The 21924-nt window shown below is 42.4% G+C and overlaps 1 protein-coding gene across 2 annotated transcripts in view; it reads right to left on the reverse strand.

The window, feature by feature from the left end:
- LOC135504722 (cadherin-23-like) overlaps nucleotides 1–21924 on the reverse strand; it is a 611744-nt gene that overhangs the window by 466268 nt on the left and 123552 nt on the right. The window contains exons 4-6 of one of the 2 annotated variants that reach the window (XM_064923533.1): nucleotides 2706–2848; nucleotides 2513–2560; nucleotides 1777–1869 (exon numbers count right to left, since the gene is read on the reverse strand). In XM_064923533.1, the coding sequence (XP_064779605.1) occupies nucleotides 1777–1869; nucleotides 2513–2560; nucleotides 2706–2848 (284 nt within the window). Of the gene's footprint in view, nucleotides 1–1776; nucleotides 1870–2512; nucleotides 2561–2705; nucleotides 2849–21924 lie in introns of those variants that run through there. The other variant, XM_064923534.1, reaches the window with a different exon arrangement.

The following is a 21924-nucleotide window of genomic DNA, read 5'->3' on the forward strand; positions in this document are numbered from 1 at the left end:
GGAGGGGATGGAGGAAACAAGATAGAACAGGGAACGAAGTCACAACACCCTCACTGCATCATCTCGTCCTCGGCTTCCCAATGGCTTAGTACTGAGTATTCGGTGAGCTACAGCTGGTGCCCAGAATACATGTATCATACACAAACATGGCCTCAGATAATGTTCATGAATTGCCTGGCTGGGACAGTAGAAATGTGAAAAGAACAGTGGAAACACTCTTATGGATGCATAGTGACACTTCAGTAAACAGGCATTTGCCATGGTTTATCATTAAATAAATCATGGCTTGGAACACGATTTTAGGCAATCAGCATCCAAGACCGGAACAGTCTATTAAAATGTTGTTATGCTGTACCTACAGCAAGGACAACCTGCCTTGCCTGCCCTAAAGGCCTCTATCTATTCAAAGGTATAATTGCAGCAATTTGTGGGCTCCCGAGTGGCGCAGTGGTCTAAGGCACTGTATCTCAGCGCAAGCGGCGTCACTACAATCCCTGATTCATATCCAGGCTGTATCACATCGTGCTGTGATTGGGAGTCCCATAGGGAGGCACACAATTGGCCCAGCATTGTCCGGGGTAGGCCGTCATTGTAAATAATAATTTGTTCTTAACTGATTTGCCTAATTAAATAAAGTTTCAAAGAAAAAAAATTAAGCTTAGCAGCTCTTTGTAACTAGAACCCCGAGAACCTCAAATAGTGCAGAGAAAACCCTGATAGAACCCTCAGACAATCCTGAGAGAACCCTGAAAAAACACAGAGAGACCTGAGACAACTCTTCACTCCACTCATAGGAGAAGGTAAAGGGGGCAGGCTAAACAGCCCCCTCTTTCTCTGAATTTATTTGCTTGACTTTATGGATTGAAGAGGGGAAAAATCCCAGTGGCTTTGAAGATTTAGAGAAGACTGGAGATAGGCTATGCACTCAATATAAACACAACACGATGTGTGTGTGCGTGGCTGAGAGATTTCAGGCTCTGTTTGAAGTTCCAGACTTCAGCATTCTACTCTACTCTGGCAATTACTTCATGTCAACAATCAGATGGGGGAGAGGGCAAAAAAGGAAGGGAGGGGGGAGAGAGGGAGGGAGAGGGGGATTTTGAGAGAGCGAGAAGGGGGGTGAGCCTGCCCCCTTCCTCTCCTCCTTCGGACCAGAGAGTGAGGGAAACTGTAAGAGGGAGATAGAGACTAACAGAGGGAGAGAGGGAGAGAATGAGAGGTGGGAGAGAGAGACTTAGTGGAGGTAGTAGCCTGAGAGAGAGAAAGAAAAGCTGTAGTGGGAGTGATTGAGGACCACTGCAGAGGGAGAGTTTTTTGTTCTATTTGTATGGCAATTTGGATGACTTTCTCCAAATATGAGAAAGAAGAGGACTCCCAAACCAGTGGTTGGTTATCATGCAGGCCATTTGCACTGCCAACGTGTTGTAAAGTTGCATGTCTGATAAGTCAACCAATTATAGACATTGAATCAAAGATTCAAACTGTCTGTGTATTATAGAGCAAAAGAAACTATGCTTTTTCTCATAAATCAGTAAAAGATTGTCACACACACATAACACAAGACTTCTTGGTTCAGTTTTACATTTCCCCCAGCAATGGTTAAGGTTAGGATTGTAAGAAGGAAACTGATCCTAGATCTATACCAAAGGGAGACTTCATCCCGCAGTGACTGCAGAGGACAATGATAGTGTTCCCCACAAGGACAGTGGGACAAGTTAGGGAGGACAGTTATATACAGTAGCTATTACACATTCCATATACATGACTGTAGCCTACCTCTGCAATGTGTACTGTGTATGGCTGGCCATGGAAAGTAGGGGAGTTGTCATTCACATCTCCTATCTGAATATTCACTGTGTCTTTGACCACCTGCGAAAGCACAAGAGGTCCTAATGTTTAATACACAAACACACAGACCGAGAGAAACAGACACACAATACACTTACTCTATGTATAGAATGAGGGTGGTGTCTTAACCCATAGGAATGTGTTGGTTGAAATGTCATTGTGTTTTAGTGCGTCAGGGAGAGGTGTGGCAGTGGTTAAAGTGTTGGACTAGTAACCGAGAGGTTGCAAGATCAAATCCCTGAGCTGACAAGGTAAAAATCTGTCGTTCTGCCCCTGAACAAGGCAGTTAACCCACTGTTCCTAGGCCTTCATTGAAAATAAGAATTTGTTCTTAACTGACTTGCCTAATTAAATGAAGGTAATGTACAAAATCAGAACAGTACATGTTAGACAGGTGTCAGAGTGAGTAACATACACAATCAATCAACTCCCTGACACATACAAATATTACACACACTATGCATAGAATGAGTGTATGAATTTAGTGTCTTAACCATTACCCATAGGGTTGTGTAGGTTGAAATGTCAGTGTTTTTTAGCATTTGAATGTTGCGTGTGAGACAGGTGTCAGAGTGAATAATAGTTGGTCAGGTGGAGTTGTATCTACAGTGTGTGAGCTGCTTGACATCCAAGATGTGTAACAGTGTTGACTCTTGGCTCTTACCCCTTGGCTGTCACTCACAGAGAACTCCACCTGCATCTCCGACTTGGTCTGGAAGAGATTGAGTGAGATGTCAGCAAAACCCTTCATAAGGGAGGGAGAAAGTGTGGGGAGGGAATGGAGACAGGGTGTGTGTGTTTGTGTGGGTGTGCGCATGCACGTGTGGGTGGTTGTGTGTGTGCCTGTGTCTTCTAACCTCGCGGTCCAGGTGCTGTCGTAGCCACACTACTCCAGTGTCTCTCTCCACTGCAAAGTACCTCATGGCCTCCTCTCCCACTACCCCGAAAATGAGGGGCTCCTGGTCTGGGTCCTCCGCCTGCAGCTGGGTTACTGATGTGCCTGACATGCATAGGAGAAGACAGGTAATAGGTCAATCCCAGGAAACATTGGTTGTGTCCAAAATGGCACACTATTCTCCATTCCGTGCATAGCTTTGGGTGAAATGGCACCCTATTCCACATTTGGCTCTCTAATCTCCATTTAGTGCATTACTTTTTTGGCCGGCTGCACTAAATAGGGAATAGGGTTCCATTGCGACTGCAACGTTAATATATCAAGAAACAAAAAAGGCAGCCAGCTGTATTACTCCTTGCTATGCCATAATTCGTGAAAATGGAGGATGGGGGCTAGAGGTTCTTTACGGTAGATTTAAACTGAGGTTCTGGTAGAGTGACAAGTCACCCACACGAAGAACATGGAGGGCCATTAAGAGGTTAAAGTGTTGCTGTGTAGTGTATTTACCAGCATGGCGCACACACACACACACGCACACATTCCCACACACGCACACACATTCACACACACGCACTAACACACATGCAAACACAGGCAGGCAAACACACACGTAGGCAAGCACACACAAGCACAGGCACACTAACATTTAGTATCCTCTCCAACGCCTCCTTCTCTCTCCATTAGACTACTGTAGAGTTGAAGCCAAACTAAATCAAGCCTGTCACTTCCAGGCCCCGGCTGATAACACAAAGACCAATTAGCCTCCACAATCACACCCCCCCCTTTTTTTATTAATATAACCCATTTTCACCATGAAAGGGAGGCAAAAATGACAAATTAATATTACAATTTATGAACCCTTCTCATTGCATCTAATGAGATTTATGCAAATTATACTGCTTTCAATATGAATTTGGTTGAAGACCGTGCAAATTAAGCACTTTCTCACACTCATCAATAATAGTCACCCTATCCCGCGCACTCTCCTTCTCGCTCTCCTCCATTGTAAAGGAAATGTCCACTGCATGTGGAAATACATGGCTCAAATGGGACACTAGTCCCAAATGGCACCCTATTCAATATATAGTGCAGAACTTCAAAAGTAGTGCACTACATAGGGAACAGTGTGTCATTTGGGATACATTTATGAGTGTAAGAAATTGTACGTTCATGCCAAGATCCTGTCTCTACAAGCCACAGTAATGTGGAAGATTAATTAGGGATAGCCCCCTTTAAAAAAAATGACATACACACACTGCCTGTAGCAAGGATATGCATATGCTTGCTACCATTTGAAAGGAAACACTTTGAAGTGTGGAAATGTGGATTGAATGTAGGAAAATATAACACAATAGATCTGGTAGAACAAAATACGAAGAAAAAACTGTTTGTTTTGCTTTTTTTTCTACCACCATCTTTGAAATCTAACAGAAACGTCCCAAATCTAGCGATCACTCTGGTTGTAATTCCGATGGTGCCCACAAGAGGGCAGCAGTGTATGTGCAAAGTTTCAGACTGATAACTTGAAGTATTAGCAAGCGACATGACATTTAGTTTGGAGTCACCCAGGTGTCCTTCACGACTTGCCCAAATGTACATGTCACGCCCTGGCCATAGTTTACTTTGTATGTTTCTATGTTTTAGTTGGTCAGAGTGTGATCCGAGTGGGCATTCTATGTTGGATGTCTTGTTTGTCTATTTCTGTGTTTGGCCTGATATGGTTCTCAATCAGGGGCAGGTGTTAGTCATTGTCTCTGATTGGGAACCATATTTAGGTAGCCTGGGTTTCACTGTGTGTTTGTGGGTGATTGTTCCGGTCTGTGTTTTGCACCAGATAGGGCTGTTTAGGTATTCGCACGTTTGTTATTTTGTTAGTTTATCATGTATAGTTTCTTTATTATAATAAAATTAATAATAACCACGCTGCATTTTGGTCCGCTCCTCCTTCTACAGACGAAAGCCGTGACAGTACATTTACATTACATTTTTTCTGCAAGAATATCGTCATATGTATACTTGGACTTTGATTTAGCTTTTCCAGTATTAGTAGCCATATTGCAATTTCAACATTAGCAAAACACCCAGTTTTCATAACTTCATAACTCTCCATATTCTTGCAATTTTTGTCCAAAAAGGAAAAGGCTTGCTGTCGCACAAGGTTAGCAGCAAATTTGTGAGACAGATACAGGGTTTCAGCATACTCACGTAAAGCCCAGATCATTGGCAATCTAGCTAGCTTTGTTTGACCTCGATTGGTGCTTGTTTGACAAAGTTACCGTCAATCAAGTGAAGACCACCTGAGTCATCGGCGCGCCATGAAGGTGCTCTCTGACCAAATTTGGTGTCCTATAGGATATACTACACTCCTAATGATATAGTGAAATCTGGTTACGTTCTAGGATCGCTGAGGAATAAATACGAATGTAATTTGACTGGTTGAAACAACGTTTAGGGATAGATGTTCATAGATTCCTTTCTTTGCAAATTGAACGAGTGGAAATACAAAATTGTGCATGCTATATGGAACTTTTTAGGACGTGAAAAAGGATTTAATCTAACAAAACGACAGTTGTCATGTTTTGTTATGTCATGTTATCACTGGGAACCTTGGGATGATAAATCAGAGCAAGATATCAGAATGTAAGTACACATTTCACCTTCATAAGTGAATTTATCAAACCTGTCGCTGTGAAAAAAAGTGTTGTTGTTTTGAGCTCTCCTCAAACAATAGCATGGCATTTTTTTCACAGTAATAGCTACTGTAAATTGGACAGTGCAGTTATATTAACAACAATTTAAGCTTTCAGCCGATATATGACACTTACAGTTGAAGTCCGAAGTTTACATACACCTTAGCCAAATACATTTAAAAACTCAGTTTTTCACAATTCCTGGCATTTAATCCAAATAAAAATTCCATGTCTTAGGTCAGTTAGGATCACCCCTATATTTTAAGAATGCGAAATTTCAGAATAATAGAAGAGAGAATGATTTATTTCAGCTTTTATTTATTTCACATTCCCAGTGGGTCAAGGGTTTGCATACACTCACTTATTATTTGGTAGCACTGCCTTTAAATTGATTAACTTGGGTCAAATGTTTTGGGCAGCTTTCCACAAGCTTCCCCAAATAAAAATAAGTGCATTTTGGCCCATTCCTCCTGTCAGAGCTGTTGCAACTGAATAAGGTTTGTAGGCCTCCTTGCTCGCACACACTTTTTCAGTTCTGCCACAAATGTTCTATAGGATTGAGATCAGGGCGATGTGATGGCCACTAAAATACCTTGACTTTGTTGTCCTTAAAACATTTAGCCACAACTTGAGTATGCATGGGGTCATTGTCCATTTGGAAAATCGATTTGTGCATTAACTTCCTGACTGATGTCCTGAGATGTTGCTTCAATATATCCACATAATTTTCCTTCCTCGGGATGCCATCTATTTTGTGAATTGCACCAGTCCCTCCTGCAGCAAAGCACCCCTACAATATGTTGCTGCCACCCCCTTGCTTCAGTGTTGGGATGGTGTTCTTCGGCTTGCAAGACTCCCGATGGTCATTATGGCCAAACAGTTATATTTTTGTTTCATCAGACCAGAGCACATTTCTCCACAAAGAACGTTTTGTACATCACATTTGGCTACCGAAACTAACCGAAAATTCAGTCACCTACAACGTCAAACTTTTTCCGAATTAACTCCATAATATCGACCGAAACATGGCAAACGTTGTTTGGAATCAATCCTCAAGGTGTTTTTTCACATATCTCTTCATTGATATATCGTTCGTGGAAGCCTGCGTTCTTCTCTAAATTCCATGGAAAAATACTTGCAGCTGACTTTTGCGCACCAATTTCGGCGCAGGACACTGGGCGGACACCTGGTAAATGTGGTTTCTTATGGTCAATCTTCCAATGATATGCCTACAAATACGTCACAATGCTGCAGACACCTTGGGGAAACGACAGAAAGGGCAGACTTACTCCTCTCGCATTCACAGCCATATAAGGAGACAATGGAAAACAGAGCCTCAAAAATCCTGCTCATTTCCTGGATGCCGTCTCATCTTGGTTTTGCCTGAAGCTCACGTTCTAGGGCACGCACAGAAAATATCTTTGCAGTTCTGGAAACGTCAGAGTGTTTTCTTTCCAAAGCTACCAATTATATGCATAGTCGAGCATCTTTTTGTGACAAAATATCTTGTTTAAAACGGGAACGTTTTTCATCCAAAAATGAAATTGCGCCCCTAGAGGTTCAACAGGTTAACAAGAAATGTGTGGAGTGGTTGTGAATTTGTATGTAAACTTCTGACTTCAACTGTATATGACATTTGTTGTTTCTCTAAAATCTGCGATCATGACACACCTTTATTTAACCAGGTAGGCAAGTTGAGACAAGTTCTCAATTACAATTGCGATCTAGCCAAGATAAAGCATAGCAGTGTGAACAGACTACAACACAGAGTTACACATGGAGTAAACAATAAACAAGTGAATAACACAGTAGAAAAAAAGAGTCTATATACATTGTGTGCAAAAGGCATGAGGAGGTAGGCGAATAATTAAAATTTAGCAGAATAACACTGGAGTGATAAATGATCAGATGGTCATGTGCAGGTTGAGATACTGGTGTGCAAAAGCGCACAATTCGTTACAGTCACACGCAGCAGAGAACTGGAAGGAAAGGCAGCCAAATGAGGTGTTGGCTTTAGGGATGATCAGTGAGATACACTTGCTGGAGCGAGTGCTACAGGTGGGTGTTGCCATCGTGACCAGTGAACTGAGATAAGGCGGAGCTTCACCTAGCATGGACTTGTAGATGACCTGGAGCCAGTGGGTCTGGCGACGAATATGTAGCAAGGACCAGCTGACTAGGGCATACAGGTCGCAGTGGTGGGTGGTATGAGGTGCTTTAGTAACAAAACAGATGGCACTATGATAAACTGCATCCAGTTTGCTGAGTAGAGTATTGGAAGCTATTTTGTAGGTGACATCCCCGAAGTCGAGGATTGGTAGAATAGTCAGTTTTACTAGTGTAAGTTTGGCGGCGTGAGTGAAGGAGACTTTGTTGCGGAATAGAAAGCCGACTCCAGATCTGATTTTTGATTGGAGATGTTTGATATGAGTCTGGAAGGAGAGTTTACAGTCTAGCCAGACACCTAGGTACTTATAGATGTCCGCACATTCTTGGTTGGAACCATCCAGGGTGGTGATGCTAGTCGGGCGTGCGGGTGCAGGCAGTGAACGGTTGAAAAGCATGCATTTGGTTTTACTAGCGTTTAAGAGCAGTTGGAGGCCACGGAAGAAGTGTTGTATGGCATTGAAGCTTGTTTGGAGGTTAGATAGCAGTGTCCAAGGAAGGGCCAGTAGTATACGGAATGGTGTCGTCTGCGTATAGGTGGATCAGGGAATCGCTCGCAGCAAGAGCAACATCATTGATATATACAGAGAAAAGAGTCGGCCAGAGAATTGAACCCTATGGCACCCCCATAGAGACTGCCAGAGGACAGGACAACATGCCCTCTGATTTGACACACTGAACTCTGTCTGCAAAGTAGTTGTTGAACCAGGCGAGGCAGTCATTAGAAAAACCGAGGCTACTGAGTCTGCCGATAAGAATATGGTGATTGACAGAGTCGAAATCCTTGGCCAGGTCGATGAAGACGGCTGCACAGTACTGTCTTTTAATTGATGGCGGTTATGATGTCGTTTAGTACCTTGAGCGTGGCAGAGGTGCACCTGTGACCAGCTTGGAAACCAGATTGCACAGTGGAGAAGGTACGGTGGGATTTGAGATTGTCAGTGATCTGTTTGTTGACTAGGCTTTCGAAGACCTTAGATAGGCAGGGCAGGATGGATATAGGTCTGTAACAGTTTGGGTCCAGGGTGTCTCCCCCTTTGAAGCGGGGGATGACTGCGGCAGCTTTCCAATCCTTGGGGATCTCAGATGATATGAAAGGGAGGTTGAACAGGCTGGTAATAAAGTGTAGAGGGCTTTTTGCTGCGAGTAGAAGTGACATTGTGTATGAGTGGGAGATCTCATGTGTGCTCGTCTAGGCTAAAGGATGTATTCATTGATTTGAGTATTATGTGCATGTATGACTGCATAGGGATGTACATGTGTGTGTTGACATTCACTCAAGTGGTGTGTGTGTTTGCTGGTTCCATAATACTTAACTTGAAACCCAGTTCCCAGTCATAATCTTTTCATAATATGGTCATAACACTGTCATTACCCATATTTGCTGATGTTGTGACATATATTGCATCATTTTATAGCTGGTTATGACACTTACATAAGTGTCAAAACCCACATTTATTCAAATGTTCTCTGCTAAGAAGTTTCCTTTCAATTAAAAGTGTGTTTCTTAAGTCCTTCGTTGTTGCTTTAATGAATTATGTATCATATCTTTAAATACGTGTAGAAAATAAACTTTGACACTGTCAAGAAGCATTATGACCATCATAATCATATAAGCTAGATAGGCCTATCATGTAAACTCAGCAAAAAATAAACGTCCCTATTTCTTTCAAAGATTATTTTTATGAATTCAAATATCTTCATAGATCTTCCCTGTAAAGGGTTTAAACACTGTTTCGCATGCTTGTTCAATAAACCATAAACAATTAATGAACAATCGTTACATAAATAAGTGGACCAATAACCCACAACGCAGTTGGGAAAAGGAACACACTAAGTATGATCCCCAATTAGAGGCAACGAATGTCAGCTGCCTCCAATTGGGAACCATACTCACACACCAACATAGAACTATAATAACTAGAAATCCCCTAGTCACGCTCTGACCTATAACCCCAAGGGCTCTCTATGGTCAGGGCGTGACAGCACCTGTGGAATGGTCGTTAATTTAAGACACTAACAGCATACAGACGGTAGGCAATTAAGGTCACAGTTATGAAAACCTAGAACACTAAAGAGGCCACTCTACAGACTCTGAAAAACACCACAAACGAAAGATGCTCAGGGTCCCTGCTCATCTGCGTGAACGTGTCTTAGGCATGCTGCAAAGACGCATGAGGACTGCAGATGTGGCCAGGGCAATAAATTGCAATGTCCATACTGTGATGCCTAAGACAGCGCCACAGGGAGACAGGACAGAAAGCTGATCGTCCTCGCAGCCACAGACCACGTGTAACAACACCTGCACAGGATCGGTACATCCGAACATCACACCTGCGGGACAGGTACAAGATGTACCAGGAACGCACAATCCCTCCATCAGTGCTCAGACTGTCCGCAATAGGCTGAGAGAGGCTGGACTGAGGGCTTGTAGGCCTGTTGTAAGACAGGTCCGCACCAGACATCACCGGCAACAACGTCGCCTATTGGCACAAACCCACCGTCACTGGACCAGACAGGACTGGCAAAAGTGCTCTTCACTGACGAGTCGCGGTTTTGTCTTACCAGGGGTGATGGTCGGATTTGCGTTTATCGTCGAAGGAATGAGTGTTACACCGAGGCCTATACTCTGGAGCGGGATCGATGTGCAGGTGGAGGGTCCGTCATGGTCTGGGGCAGTGTGTCACAGCATCATCGGAATTGAGCTTGTTGTCATTGCAGGCAATCTCAAAGCTGTGCGTTACAGATAAGACATCCTCCTCCATCATGTGGTAACCTTCCTGCAGGCTCATCCTGACATGACCCTCCAGCATGACAATGCCACCAGCCATACTGCTCGTTCTGTGCATGATTTCCTGCAAGACAGGAATGCCAGTTCTGGCCAGCGAAGAGCCCGGATCTCAATCACATTGAGCACGTCTGGTACCTGTTGGATCGGAGGGTGAGGGCCATTCCCCCCAGAAATATCCAGGAACTTGCAGGTGCCTTGTTGGAAGAGTGGGGTAACATCTCACAGCAAGAACTGGCACATCTGGTGCAGTCCATGAGGAGATGCACTGCAGTACATAACCTTTTGCGTGTAGGGGGCAGTACTTTTGTTTTTGGCTAAAAAACGTACCCATTTGAAACTGCCTATTTCTCAGCCCCAGAAACTAGAGTATGCATATAATTGTCAGAGTAGGATAGAAAACACTCTAAAGTTTCCAAAACTGTCAAAATATTGTTTGTGAGTATAACAGAACTGATATTGCAGGCGAAACCTGAGGAAAATCCAATCAGGTAGTGCCTCTTATTTTGAAACCTCTGTTCCTAAGCATGCCTATCCTCCATTTAAAGGGATATCAACCAGATTCATTTTCTATGGCTTCCCTAAGATCCTAAGATGTCAGTCTTTAGACATAGTTTCAGGTTTTTATTTTGAAAACTTAGCGAGAAAGATCACATTGCGTAAGTGGGGGTGGGGGGTGGGGGCTCTCAGAGTGAGTTTTGCGCAACAGAGTAAAGTGGCCATTGTTTCTCCCTGTCCTATTGAAAAACCTACACTCTCAATTGATATATTATCGAATATATATTTTAACCTCTTGCGTCGAGCAATCCCGGATCCGGGATCCTATTTATAGCCTTAAGCTCATTAGCATAACGCAACGTTAACTATTCATGAAAATCACAAATGAAATGAAATAAATATATTTGCTCTCAAGCTTAGACTTTTGTTAACAACACTGTCATCTCAGATTTTCAAAATATGCTTTTCAACCATAGCTAAACAAGCATTTGTGTAAGAGTATTGATAGCTAGCATAGCTATAAGCCTAGAATTCAGCCAGCAACATTTTCACAAAAACAAGAAAATCATTCAAATAAAATCATTTACCTTTGAAGAACTTCAGATGTTTTCAATGAGGAGACTCTCAGTTAGATAGCAAATGTTCAGTTTTTCAAAAAAATATTACTTGTGTAGGACAAATCGCTCCGTTTTGTTCACGTTTGGCTATGAAAAAAACCTGTATCCAGTTATAGCCTCAAGCTCATTAGCATAACATAACATTAACTATTTATGAAAATCGCAAATGTAATGAAATGAATGTGCTAGCTATCAAGCTTAGCCTTTTCTTAACACTCATCTTAGATTTTCATTTTCAGTTTTTTTATCCAATAATAAATAGCGCACCCATAGATGTAACAGGTTAAAAACAACCTGAGGGTTGATTATAAAAAAACGTTTGACATGTTTCTGTGGACATTATGGATATTATTTGGAATTTTCGTCTGCGTTGTTGTGACCGCTCTTTCCTGTGGATTTCTGAACATAACGCGACAAACAAACTGAGGTATTTTGGATATAAAAAACATCTTTATCGAACAAAATGAACATTTGTTGTGTAACTGGGAGTCTCGTGAGTGAAAACATCTAAGGATCATCAAAGGTAAACGATTAATTTGATTGTTTTTCTGATTCGTGACCAAGCTACCTGGCGGTAAGTGTAATTAATGTTTTGTCATGCGATTGATAAACTTACACATACGCTTGGATTGCTTTCGCTGTAAAGCATAATTTCAAAATCTGAGATGACAGGTGGATTAACAAAAGGCTAAGCTGTGTTTTGCAATATTGTACTTGTGATTTCAGGAATATGAATATTTTTTGTAATATTATTTGACTGGGGCGCTATGCTATTCAGCGGTTGCTGATGAAAATTATCCCGGATTGATAGCGTCAAGAAGTTAATGCAGCTGGTGGCCACACCAGATACTGACTGTTACTTTTGATTTTGACCCCCCCCTTTGTTCTGGGACACATTATTCAATTTATGTTAGTCACATGTTGTGGAACTTGTTCGGTTTATGTCTCAGTGGTTGAATCTTATGTTCATACAAATATTTACACGTTAAATTTGCTGAAAATAAAAGCAGTTGACAGTGAGCGGACGTTTCTTTTTTTGCAGAGTTTACATGCCCTTAAGTCAGTGATCAATCAAAAAGAGGGTGTCTTGTCCTGCTCCTGAAATCTGCAGCTGCATTCATCCCAGTCATCGGAAACAGAGCATTGGGGTAGGTGCATGTCTCACATCAATGTGTGTGCAATGACAATGACAATTTAATATGGTACATTTCAGAAAATGTAAATAACATAAACATACCTTTGACAAGTAGGCTATGGTGTAATGGAATGGTTTGCTTGTGTGATGGGTTTTGTGGGTTTTGACACTCTTATGTAGGTGTCAAAACCAGCCATAAAATAACTACCGTGGTAGGTTGACACGCTTTTGTAGGTTTCATAACCAGCCATAAAATAACACAATATTTGTCACAACAGGTTTAAATATATGTTTCATGACAATGTTATGACCATATTATGACATGATTATGACCATGTCATAACATGTTATGACGCTGGGTGTCAAGTAAAGTGTTACCGCTGGTTGTGTGTATGTCTATATGTGTGTGCACGCACACTGTTTGCATGTATGTGCATGAGTTTGCATATTCTTGTGTGTGACAGTATTACCATTATGAATTATACAGTGCATATTAACAGTTCGCCTTCTCCCTCTCTCCTCAACTCCCCTGTCCTGCTACTCTGACAAGAGCGATGGGCTGGTGGAATCATCCATTTCTCTCTATTTCCCTTTTTTTAAATCTTTCAGCCCTCTGCAACATTCTGACACTGTGTATGGAGAGGCCAAACCAGGCCAGAAACAGAGGGTTAGAGAAGACATGATTGGGCCATAGAGAGAGAATCTGTAATACAAATGCCTAATTCACACTATAGAGCAAACACAAGCCAAACTGAGCTGGCTCTGATATTTTATTTTGTCATTGTCCTTTCCTGCACCGTTCTAGCAACTACACTCTCAGGAGACTGGAATAACCTTTTGGTTTCAACACATTTACATTATGCACATCTTTTCTTTGTAAATGCTTTAAAGATTGATGCTTATATGCTGATACTGGGCTGCGTATGTAAAGGAAGGGCTTCGATTTTTTACCTTTTTAATAATATATTGTGCGGTAGCACCGTATCAGAGGATTGGAGGCGTGGCTTTCAGGAAGTTCTTTTTTGCCACCGCTGAGAGAAAATGTAATTCCTGTTCATCATATTAAGTTTGTACAATACAAATACAACATGTCCTTGAATAATTGTATATACAATGCCTTTGTAAAGTATTCAGACCCCTTGACTTCTACATTTTGTTAGGTTACAGCCTTATTCTAAAATGTAAATGCTATCCCTCAATCCTGACTAGTCTCACCGTCCCTGCCACTGAAAAACATCCCCACAGAATGATACTGCCACAACCATGCTTCACTGTAGTGATGGTGCCAAGTTTACTCCCGACTTCAAGCTTAGCAAGGCCAAAGAGCTCAATCTTGGTTTCATCAGACCAGAGAATCTTGTTTCTCTTTTTCTAAGCGGGCTGTCATGTTCCTTTTACTGAGGAGTGACTTCCATCTGGCCACTCTACCATAAAGGCCTGATTGGTGGAGTGATGGTTGTCCTGGACTGTTCTCCCATCTCCACAGAGGAACTCCAGAGCTCTGTTAGTGACCATCGGGTTCTTGGTTACCTCCCTGGTCACGGCCATTATCTCCCGATTTCTCAGTTTGGCCCGGCGGCCAGCTGTAGGAAGAGTCTTGATGGTTCCAAACTTCTTCCATTTAAGAACGATGGAAGACACTGTTCTGGGGGGCCTTCAATGCTGCAGATATTTTTGGTACCCTTCCCCAGATCTGTGCCTCCACACAATTCTGTCTTGGATTTCTATGGTCAATTCTTTCGACCTCATTGCTTGGTTTTTGCACTGTCAACTGTGGGACCTTATATAGACAGGTGTGTGACTTTCAAATCATGTCCAATCAATTAAATTTACCCCAAGTGGACTCTAGTCAAGTTGTAGAAACTCAAGGATGATCCATGGAAACAGGATGCACCTGAGCTCAATTCCAATTCTCATAGCAAAGGGCCTGAATACTTATGTAAATAAGGTAGTTTTGCTTTTAATTATTAATACATTTTCAAACATTTCTACAAGCCCGTTTTCGCACTGGGGCATTGTGTGTAGATTGCTGAGGATTTTAATCAATTTTAGTATAAGGCTGTGACGTAACAAAATGTGTAAAAGTCAACGGGTCTGAATACTTTCAGAAGACACTGTATAATATTAACATCTAAGATGACGTAGCTGTCAGACGTCTTTGTCCTCGTCGTGTCCCGTGTTTATATCTTTTTAATATTTTTCCTAAACCTCAGCTTCAATATACTCTCCTGCAACCCGCCTCACCCAATGTGGTATGGATTTACTATTTTTCTTTACTTTCGAATCAGATTCCCCAACAGAAGCTAGCCAGCTATGAGCTAGAAGTCAGCTAACCACTGCTAGCGGTCATCAGTTAACCTCTAGCTCGGAAATCTCTCGCCAGTTTGCACAACGCGATTCAAACCAGAGCATACCGGAATTATTTTCTCTCCATATCCCCGGATTCCAACCGCAAGCTCTGAACCTTTTCACCTGGATCACCGCAGCAAGGTAACTGCAATCCAAGTTGCTACTCCTGGCTAACGTCTCTGTCCCGAAGCAAGCACCAATTAGCTTGAAACTATCTCCCGGATAGCTGAAGAGGTCAATAAGCCACTCATTGGGCTACAATACCTATTTTGCCAATTGGCCTGGAACCCTTTCACTACACAATGTCCTGCTAATCCATCGCGACTGGACTACCGACGTAATCTGCCCGAAAGCTATTTTTGCAACAGGCCCCTCTGTCGTGACGTCCACTGAATGCCCATCTGCAAGCCTGCTAACCGCGGCCCGCTAGCTGTCTAGAGCATATCGGCCTGTTAGCTGAATAGGTCCATCTACAATTTTATTGAGTCACTATACCTATTTTGCCAAATGGACTGGGCACCTTTACTACATGGAACCCTACTAATCGATCACGACGAGGCTCCGCATGAGAACCGACTTAGAGGTACGTTGTGACAAAATAAGGCCCTTCTGCTAGCTTGCTACTCCCAGCCTGCTAGCTGTCTGAATCGCCGTGTTTACAGCCAGCTTAACTACTAACTGGAACCCTATGATCACTCGGCAATGCATGCCTCTCCCTAATGTCAAATTGCCTTGTCCATTGCTGTTCTGTTTAGTGATTGTCTAATTTCACTGTAGAGCCTCTAGCCCTGCTCAATATGCCTTAGCAAACCCTTCAGTTCCACCTCCCACACATCACCTCCACTGTATTCTTATCCTAACATACCTTTGTCTGTATATTATGCCTTGAATCTATTCTATCGTGCCAAGAAACCTGATCATTTTACACTGTTCCGAACATAATAGACGACCAGTTCTTAAAGCCTTTAGCCATACCCTTATCCTACTCTTTCTTTGTTCCTCTGGTGATGTAGAGGTTAATCCAGGCAGTGCCTAGCTCCACTCCCATTCCACAGGGGGTCTCATTTGTTGACTTCTGTAACCGTAAAAGCCATGCATGTTAACATCAGAAGCCTCTACCCCAAGTTTGTTTTATTCACTGCCTCAGCACACTCTGCCAACACGGATGTCCTAGCCATGTCTGAATCCTGGCTTAGGAAGACCATCAAAACTCTTAAATTTCCATCCCTATCTATAACATTTTCCAACAAGAGAACTGCCAAAGGGTCGGAAAGGAAATCTACTGCAGAGAGAGCCTGCAGAGTTCTGTCATACTATACAGGTCTGTGCCCAAACAATTTGAGCTTCTACTTCTCCAGATACAAGTCTCTCACCGTTTTCGCTTGCCATAGACCACCCTCTGCCCCAGGTGTGCCCTGGACACCATATGTGAATTGATTGCCCCCCATCTATCTTCAGAGCTAGTGCTGATAGCTGACCAAAACTGGGACATGCTTAACACCCCGGCCATCCTACAAGCTTGATGCCCTCAATCTCACACAAATTATTAATGAACCTACCAGGTACAACCCCAAATCCGTAAACACGGGCACACTCACAGATATCATCCTAACCATCATGCCCTCCAAAAACACCTCTGCTGTCTTCAACCAAGATCTCAGCGATCACTGTCTCATTGCCTGCATCCGTAATGGGTCTGCGGTCAAACAACAACCCCTCAAAACTGTCAAATGCTCCCTAAAACACTTCATCGATCAGGCCTTTCAAATTGATCTGGCCCGGGTATCCTAGAAGGATATTGAACTCATCCCGTCAGTAGAGGATGCCTGGTTATTCTTTAAAAGTGCCTTCCTCACCATCTTAAATAAGCATGCCCCATTCAAAAAAGGTTGAACCAGTAACAGATAAAGCCCTTGGTTCACTCCAGACCTGACTGCCCTTGACCAGCACAAAAACATCATGTGGCATACTGCATTAGCATCAAATAGCCCCTGCAATATGCAACTTTTCAGGGAAGTTAGGAACCAATATACACAAGCAGTTTGAAAAAGTTAGCCTTAGCTTTCCTAACAGAAATGTGCATTCTGTAGCACAAACTCAAAAAAGTTCTGGGACACTAAAGTCCATGGAGAATAAGAGCACCTCTTCCCAACTGCACTGAGGCTAGGAAACTCTGTCACCACCGATGAATACACGATAATTGAGAATTGTTGCAACCCTTCTTTCGATCCCCAAAAATTGGAAAAAGCTGCAGCGGTCATCCCCCTTGTCAGAGGTGGAGACACTCTAGACCCAAACTGCTACAGACCTATATCTATCCCACCCTGCCTTTCTAAGGTCTTCGAAAAACAAGTTAACAAACAAATCACTGACCATTTTGAATCCCACCGTACCTTCTCCGCTATGCAATCTGGCTTCCGAGCTGGTCATGGGCTAAGGGCTTAACATCAGCTAAGCTCAAGGTCCTAAACAATATCATAACTGCCATCGATTAGAGACAATGCTGTGCAGCCGTATTCATCGACCTGGCCAGGGATTTCGACTCTGTCAATTACCACATCCTCATCGGCAGACTCAACAGCCTTGGTTTCTCAAATGCCTGCCTCGCCTGGTTCACCAACTACTAGTCAAATTGGAGGGCCTGTTGTCCGGACCTCTGGCAGTCTCTGGTGGTGCCACAGGGTTCAATTCTAGGCCCGACTCTCTTCTCTCTATGCATCAATGATGTCGCTCTTGATGCTGGTGATTCTCTGATTCCACCTCTATAAAGACAACACCATTCTCTATACTTCTGGCACTTCTTTGAACACTGTGCTAACTAACCTCCAGATGAACTTCAATGCCATACAGCGCTCCTTCCGGGGCCCCCAACTGCTGTTAAATGCATGCTCTTCAACCGATCGCTGCCCACATCTACCCGCCCGCATCTGCCCGACCGCCCATCCAGCATCACTACTCTGGACGGTTCTGACCTAGAATATGTGGACAACTACAAAAACCTAGGTGTCTGGTTAGACTGTAAACTTTCCTTCCAGACCCACATTAAGCATCTCCGATCCAAAATTAAATTGAGAATCGGCTTCCTATTTCGCAACAAAGCATCCTTCACTCATGTTGCCAAACATACCCTCGTAAAACTGACTATCCTACCGATCCTCGACATCGGCGATGTCATTTACAAAATAGCCTCCAACACTCTACTCAACAAATTGGATGCATTCTATCACAGTGCCATCCATTGTGTCACCAAAGCCCCATATACTACCCACCACTGCGATCTGCATACACTCTTTGGCTTGCCCTCGCTTCATAATCGTCGTCAAACCCACTGGCTCCAGGTCATCTACATGTCTTTGCTTGGTAAAGCCCCACTATATCTCAGTTCACTGGTCACCAAAGCAGCACCCACCCGCAGCACACACTCCAGCAGGTATATTTCACAGGTCACCCCCAAAGCTAATTCCTCCTCTGGCTGCCTTTCCTTTCAGTTATCTGCTGCCAATGACTGGAACGAACTGCAAAATTGGCTGAAGCTGGAGACTCTTATCTCACTAACTTCAAGCACCAGCTGTCGGAGCAGCTCACAGATCATTGCACCTGTACATAGCCCATCTGTAAATAGCCCATCCAACTACCTCATCCCCATACTGTATTTATTTATTTATTTATTTAAATAGACAGTATCTCTACTTGCACATTAATCTTCTGCACATCTACCACTCCAGTGTTTAATTGCTATATCATAATTACCTCGCCACTATGGCCTATTATATTGCCTTACCTTACCTCATTTGCACACACTGTATCTATACTTTTTTTTGTACTGTATTATTGACTGTTTGTTTATTCCATGTGTAACTCTGTGTTGTTGTATGTGTCAAACTGCTTTGCTTTATCTTGGCCAGGTCACAGTTGTAAAAAGAGAACTTGTTCTCAACTAACCTACCTGGTTAAAAAAAAGGTGAAATAAAAAATAAATAAAACATTGCTTATTACATGTAGTAATAAAGGGGTAACTATTCCAACATTGGGATTTGCATAGGCTCTTGAGGAATTATATGTAAAACTCATTGAAGCTACAAAACTGTCAGTGTTAAACCTTAACATGTTATGACAACATAACAGAACAGATGAATGGGAATGACATTTACTCTCTTTCTCAAGTGGCCAACAATAACTTCCACCGAAGGTGGCTCCTCTCCATGTTTGGGCGGTGCTCAGCGGTCATCGTTGCCGTCCTACTAGCTGCTACGGATCCATTTTTCCTTTTCGTTTGTGTCTGTCTGTATTGTTTACACCTGTGTCCTATTAGTTGATTTCGGTGGGTTTATTTTCTTCCGCTGCCTGTTAGTCTTTGTGCGGGAATGTTTTGCTGTGTATACTGTGTACTGGTTTGTTATGCGCGCAGGAGTAGAGGATTCTCCCCCGTGTGTATTGTTTATTTTTCCCTGTGTGTGACGACCTCGTTTGGGTGTACCCCCCCATGTTGTTGAGTTGGGACTTTCGGAATAAACTATTGTGCCACTGCGACTTCCTTGCTCTCCTGCTCCTGATTCATGCACCTCCCTCCTTCAAGGAGGCACTTAGCATTATCTGGAAGCAATGCCCCTACTAAGCCACACCTCCAGTCTTCTGGTCATATCTTAATAACACAGCATCAACAACCCGACCTGACTCTTTTTAAAGAAATCAGCCCAAGTAAGTGGCCCAATGCCTGCAACCCAGCAGTTGTGACATCCAAACAACCAATCATTTTTAAGAATGTAGGCTAGGTTGAAGATACTAGGTTGAAAATATTATTTAACATTGCTATTTTAATAATACTTAGGAATGGGTAATCGTTTACAAGTTGCTAGCTATCACTTAAAGCCATCGCCTAAAACCAAATGTTTTCATCTTCTTCGGAATCTAGTAGAGCAACAAATCCAATAGCAAAAGAAATCCAATAGCAAAATATGCCCTCCAGGATCCCTTTGCTAGATTACATTTTTTAAAATGTATTTAACCTTTATTTAACCAGATACACCAGTTGAGAACAAGTTCTTATTTACAACTGCGACCTGGCCAAGATAAAGCAAACCAGTGCGACAAAAAAACAGAATACATTGAAATAATCCTTTGATGCATTCTACAGTGGCCATTCTACCGTGGTCCCTGCAGCATGCGCTCAAACCGGTGTGATTAGAACACTTGTGTTTAAACTGCCCACACTGTTTTTTTACATAAACATTTAGCATAAATACAGTCTTCATAACCAACTTTAAGTTGTCAATGTGAGCAGTTTATTTTTTAGATGTAATGTTCAGACGTTCACAGAAGGAGCAAAAGCCGAGCACAATTCTCATCCAAAAATGTATTCTACATTAGTCCTAGGGCTAAGAGTGCACTAACACAAAGCAGTCATATTTAGCCAACTTTTAACTGATAGAAAGCATAATATGAATTAGCTAAATAGAAATTACTATTAACAATTAATCACATCATGTGTGAGCTCACCAGTGATCGAAATAATTTAGTAAAACAATTTTTGCTAGAGGGTAGAGTTTGTGCGCGATGCCATTATTTTCTGCGTCAACCAAAGATAAGGATAGGTGACAAGACGTGTTGGGTCTGTACTGTATGCAGTGTGGATCCATCCCTTCACCTTGTTTTACTGTAACATCTTTGGTCTGACAGACATTTACATGACACTCAGAATGAATTGAATGATGTAAACAAACATGGTTCCACACAGCCAGCAAATAGCTTAGCATTCGCTCATCATAATCAGTACAACCTTCAAAAAAGTATTTTACACACATCTTGTGTCAATTACAATCTATGTAGGAATCGGAATGCATGATTTATCAGTGGTACTTAAAAACATGAATAAAAGAGTTAATAAATAAATCGTTTCCATTTAAACCGTTTTCTGATTGTGATTCATTGATAAAAGTGGCCTATGCTGGTGCTATGATACTGATGATTTGTCGTCACTGATAGTTTGTTTACGTTTCTACTGTTTGTATTTACTATGGCTCCCCATTAGCTGCTGCCAAGGCTAAATTAAGGCAGTTATACAATTTTAAAGTCAATATCTCTTCCACTTTGAGCCATGCATGTCATTAATGTTATCTCTCCGTGTACTTTTAAGTGCCAGCCGTGCTGCCCGGTTCTGAGCCAACTGGAATTTTCCCGAGTCCCTCTTCGTGGCACCTGTCCACACTTTTATTTTTTTATTCCACCTTTATTTAACCAGGTAGGCAAGCTGAGAATAAGTTATAATTTACAATTGCGACCTGGCCAAGATAAAGCAAAGCATTTATCGACACATACAGAGCTACACATGGAGTAAAACAAACATACAGTCAATAATACAGTAGAAACAAGTCTATATACGATGTGAGCAAATGAGGTGAGATAAGGGAGGTAAAGGCAACAAAAAGGCCATGGTGGCAAAGTAAATACAATATAGCAAGTAAAACACTGGAATGGTAGATTTGCAGTGGAAGAATGTGCAAAGTAGAAATAAAAATAATGGGGTGCAAAGGAGCAAAATAAATAAATAAAATAAATACAGTAGGGAAAGAGGTAGTTGTTTTGGCTAAATTATAGATGGGCTATGTACAGGTGCAGTAATCTGTGAGCTGCTCTGACAGATGGTGTTTAAAGCTAGTGAGGGAGATAAGTGTTTCCAGTTTCAGAGATTTTCGTAGTTCGTTCCAGTCATTGGCAGCAGAAAACTGGAAGGAGAGGCGGCCAAAGAAAAAAAATTGGTTTTGGGGGTGACCAGCGAGCTGAGATAAGGGGGGACTTTACCTAGCAGGGTCTTGTAGATGACATGGACCCAGTGGGTTTGGCGATGAGTATGAAGCGAGGGCCAGCCAACGAGAGCGTATAGGTCGCAATGGTGGGTAGTATATGGGGCAATGGTGACAAAATGGATGGCACTGTGATAG

This window comes from Oncorhynchus masou, chromosome 18 (assembly GCF_036934945.1).
Source record: "Oncorhynchus masou masou isolate Uvic2021 chromosome 18, UVic_Omas_1.1, whole genome shotgun sequence".
Classification (NCBI taxonomy): Eukaryota; Metazoa; Chordata; class Actinopteri; order Salmoniformes; family Salmonidae; genus Oncorhynchus; species Oncorhynchus masou.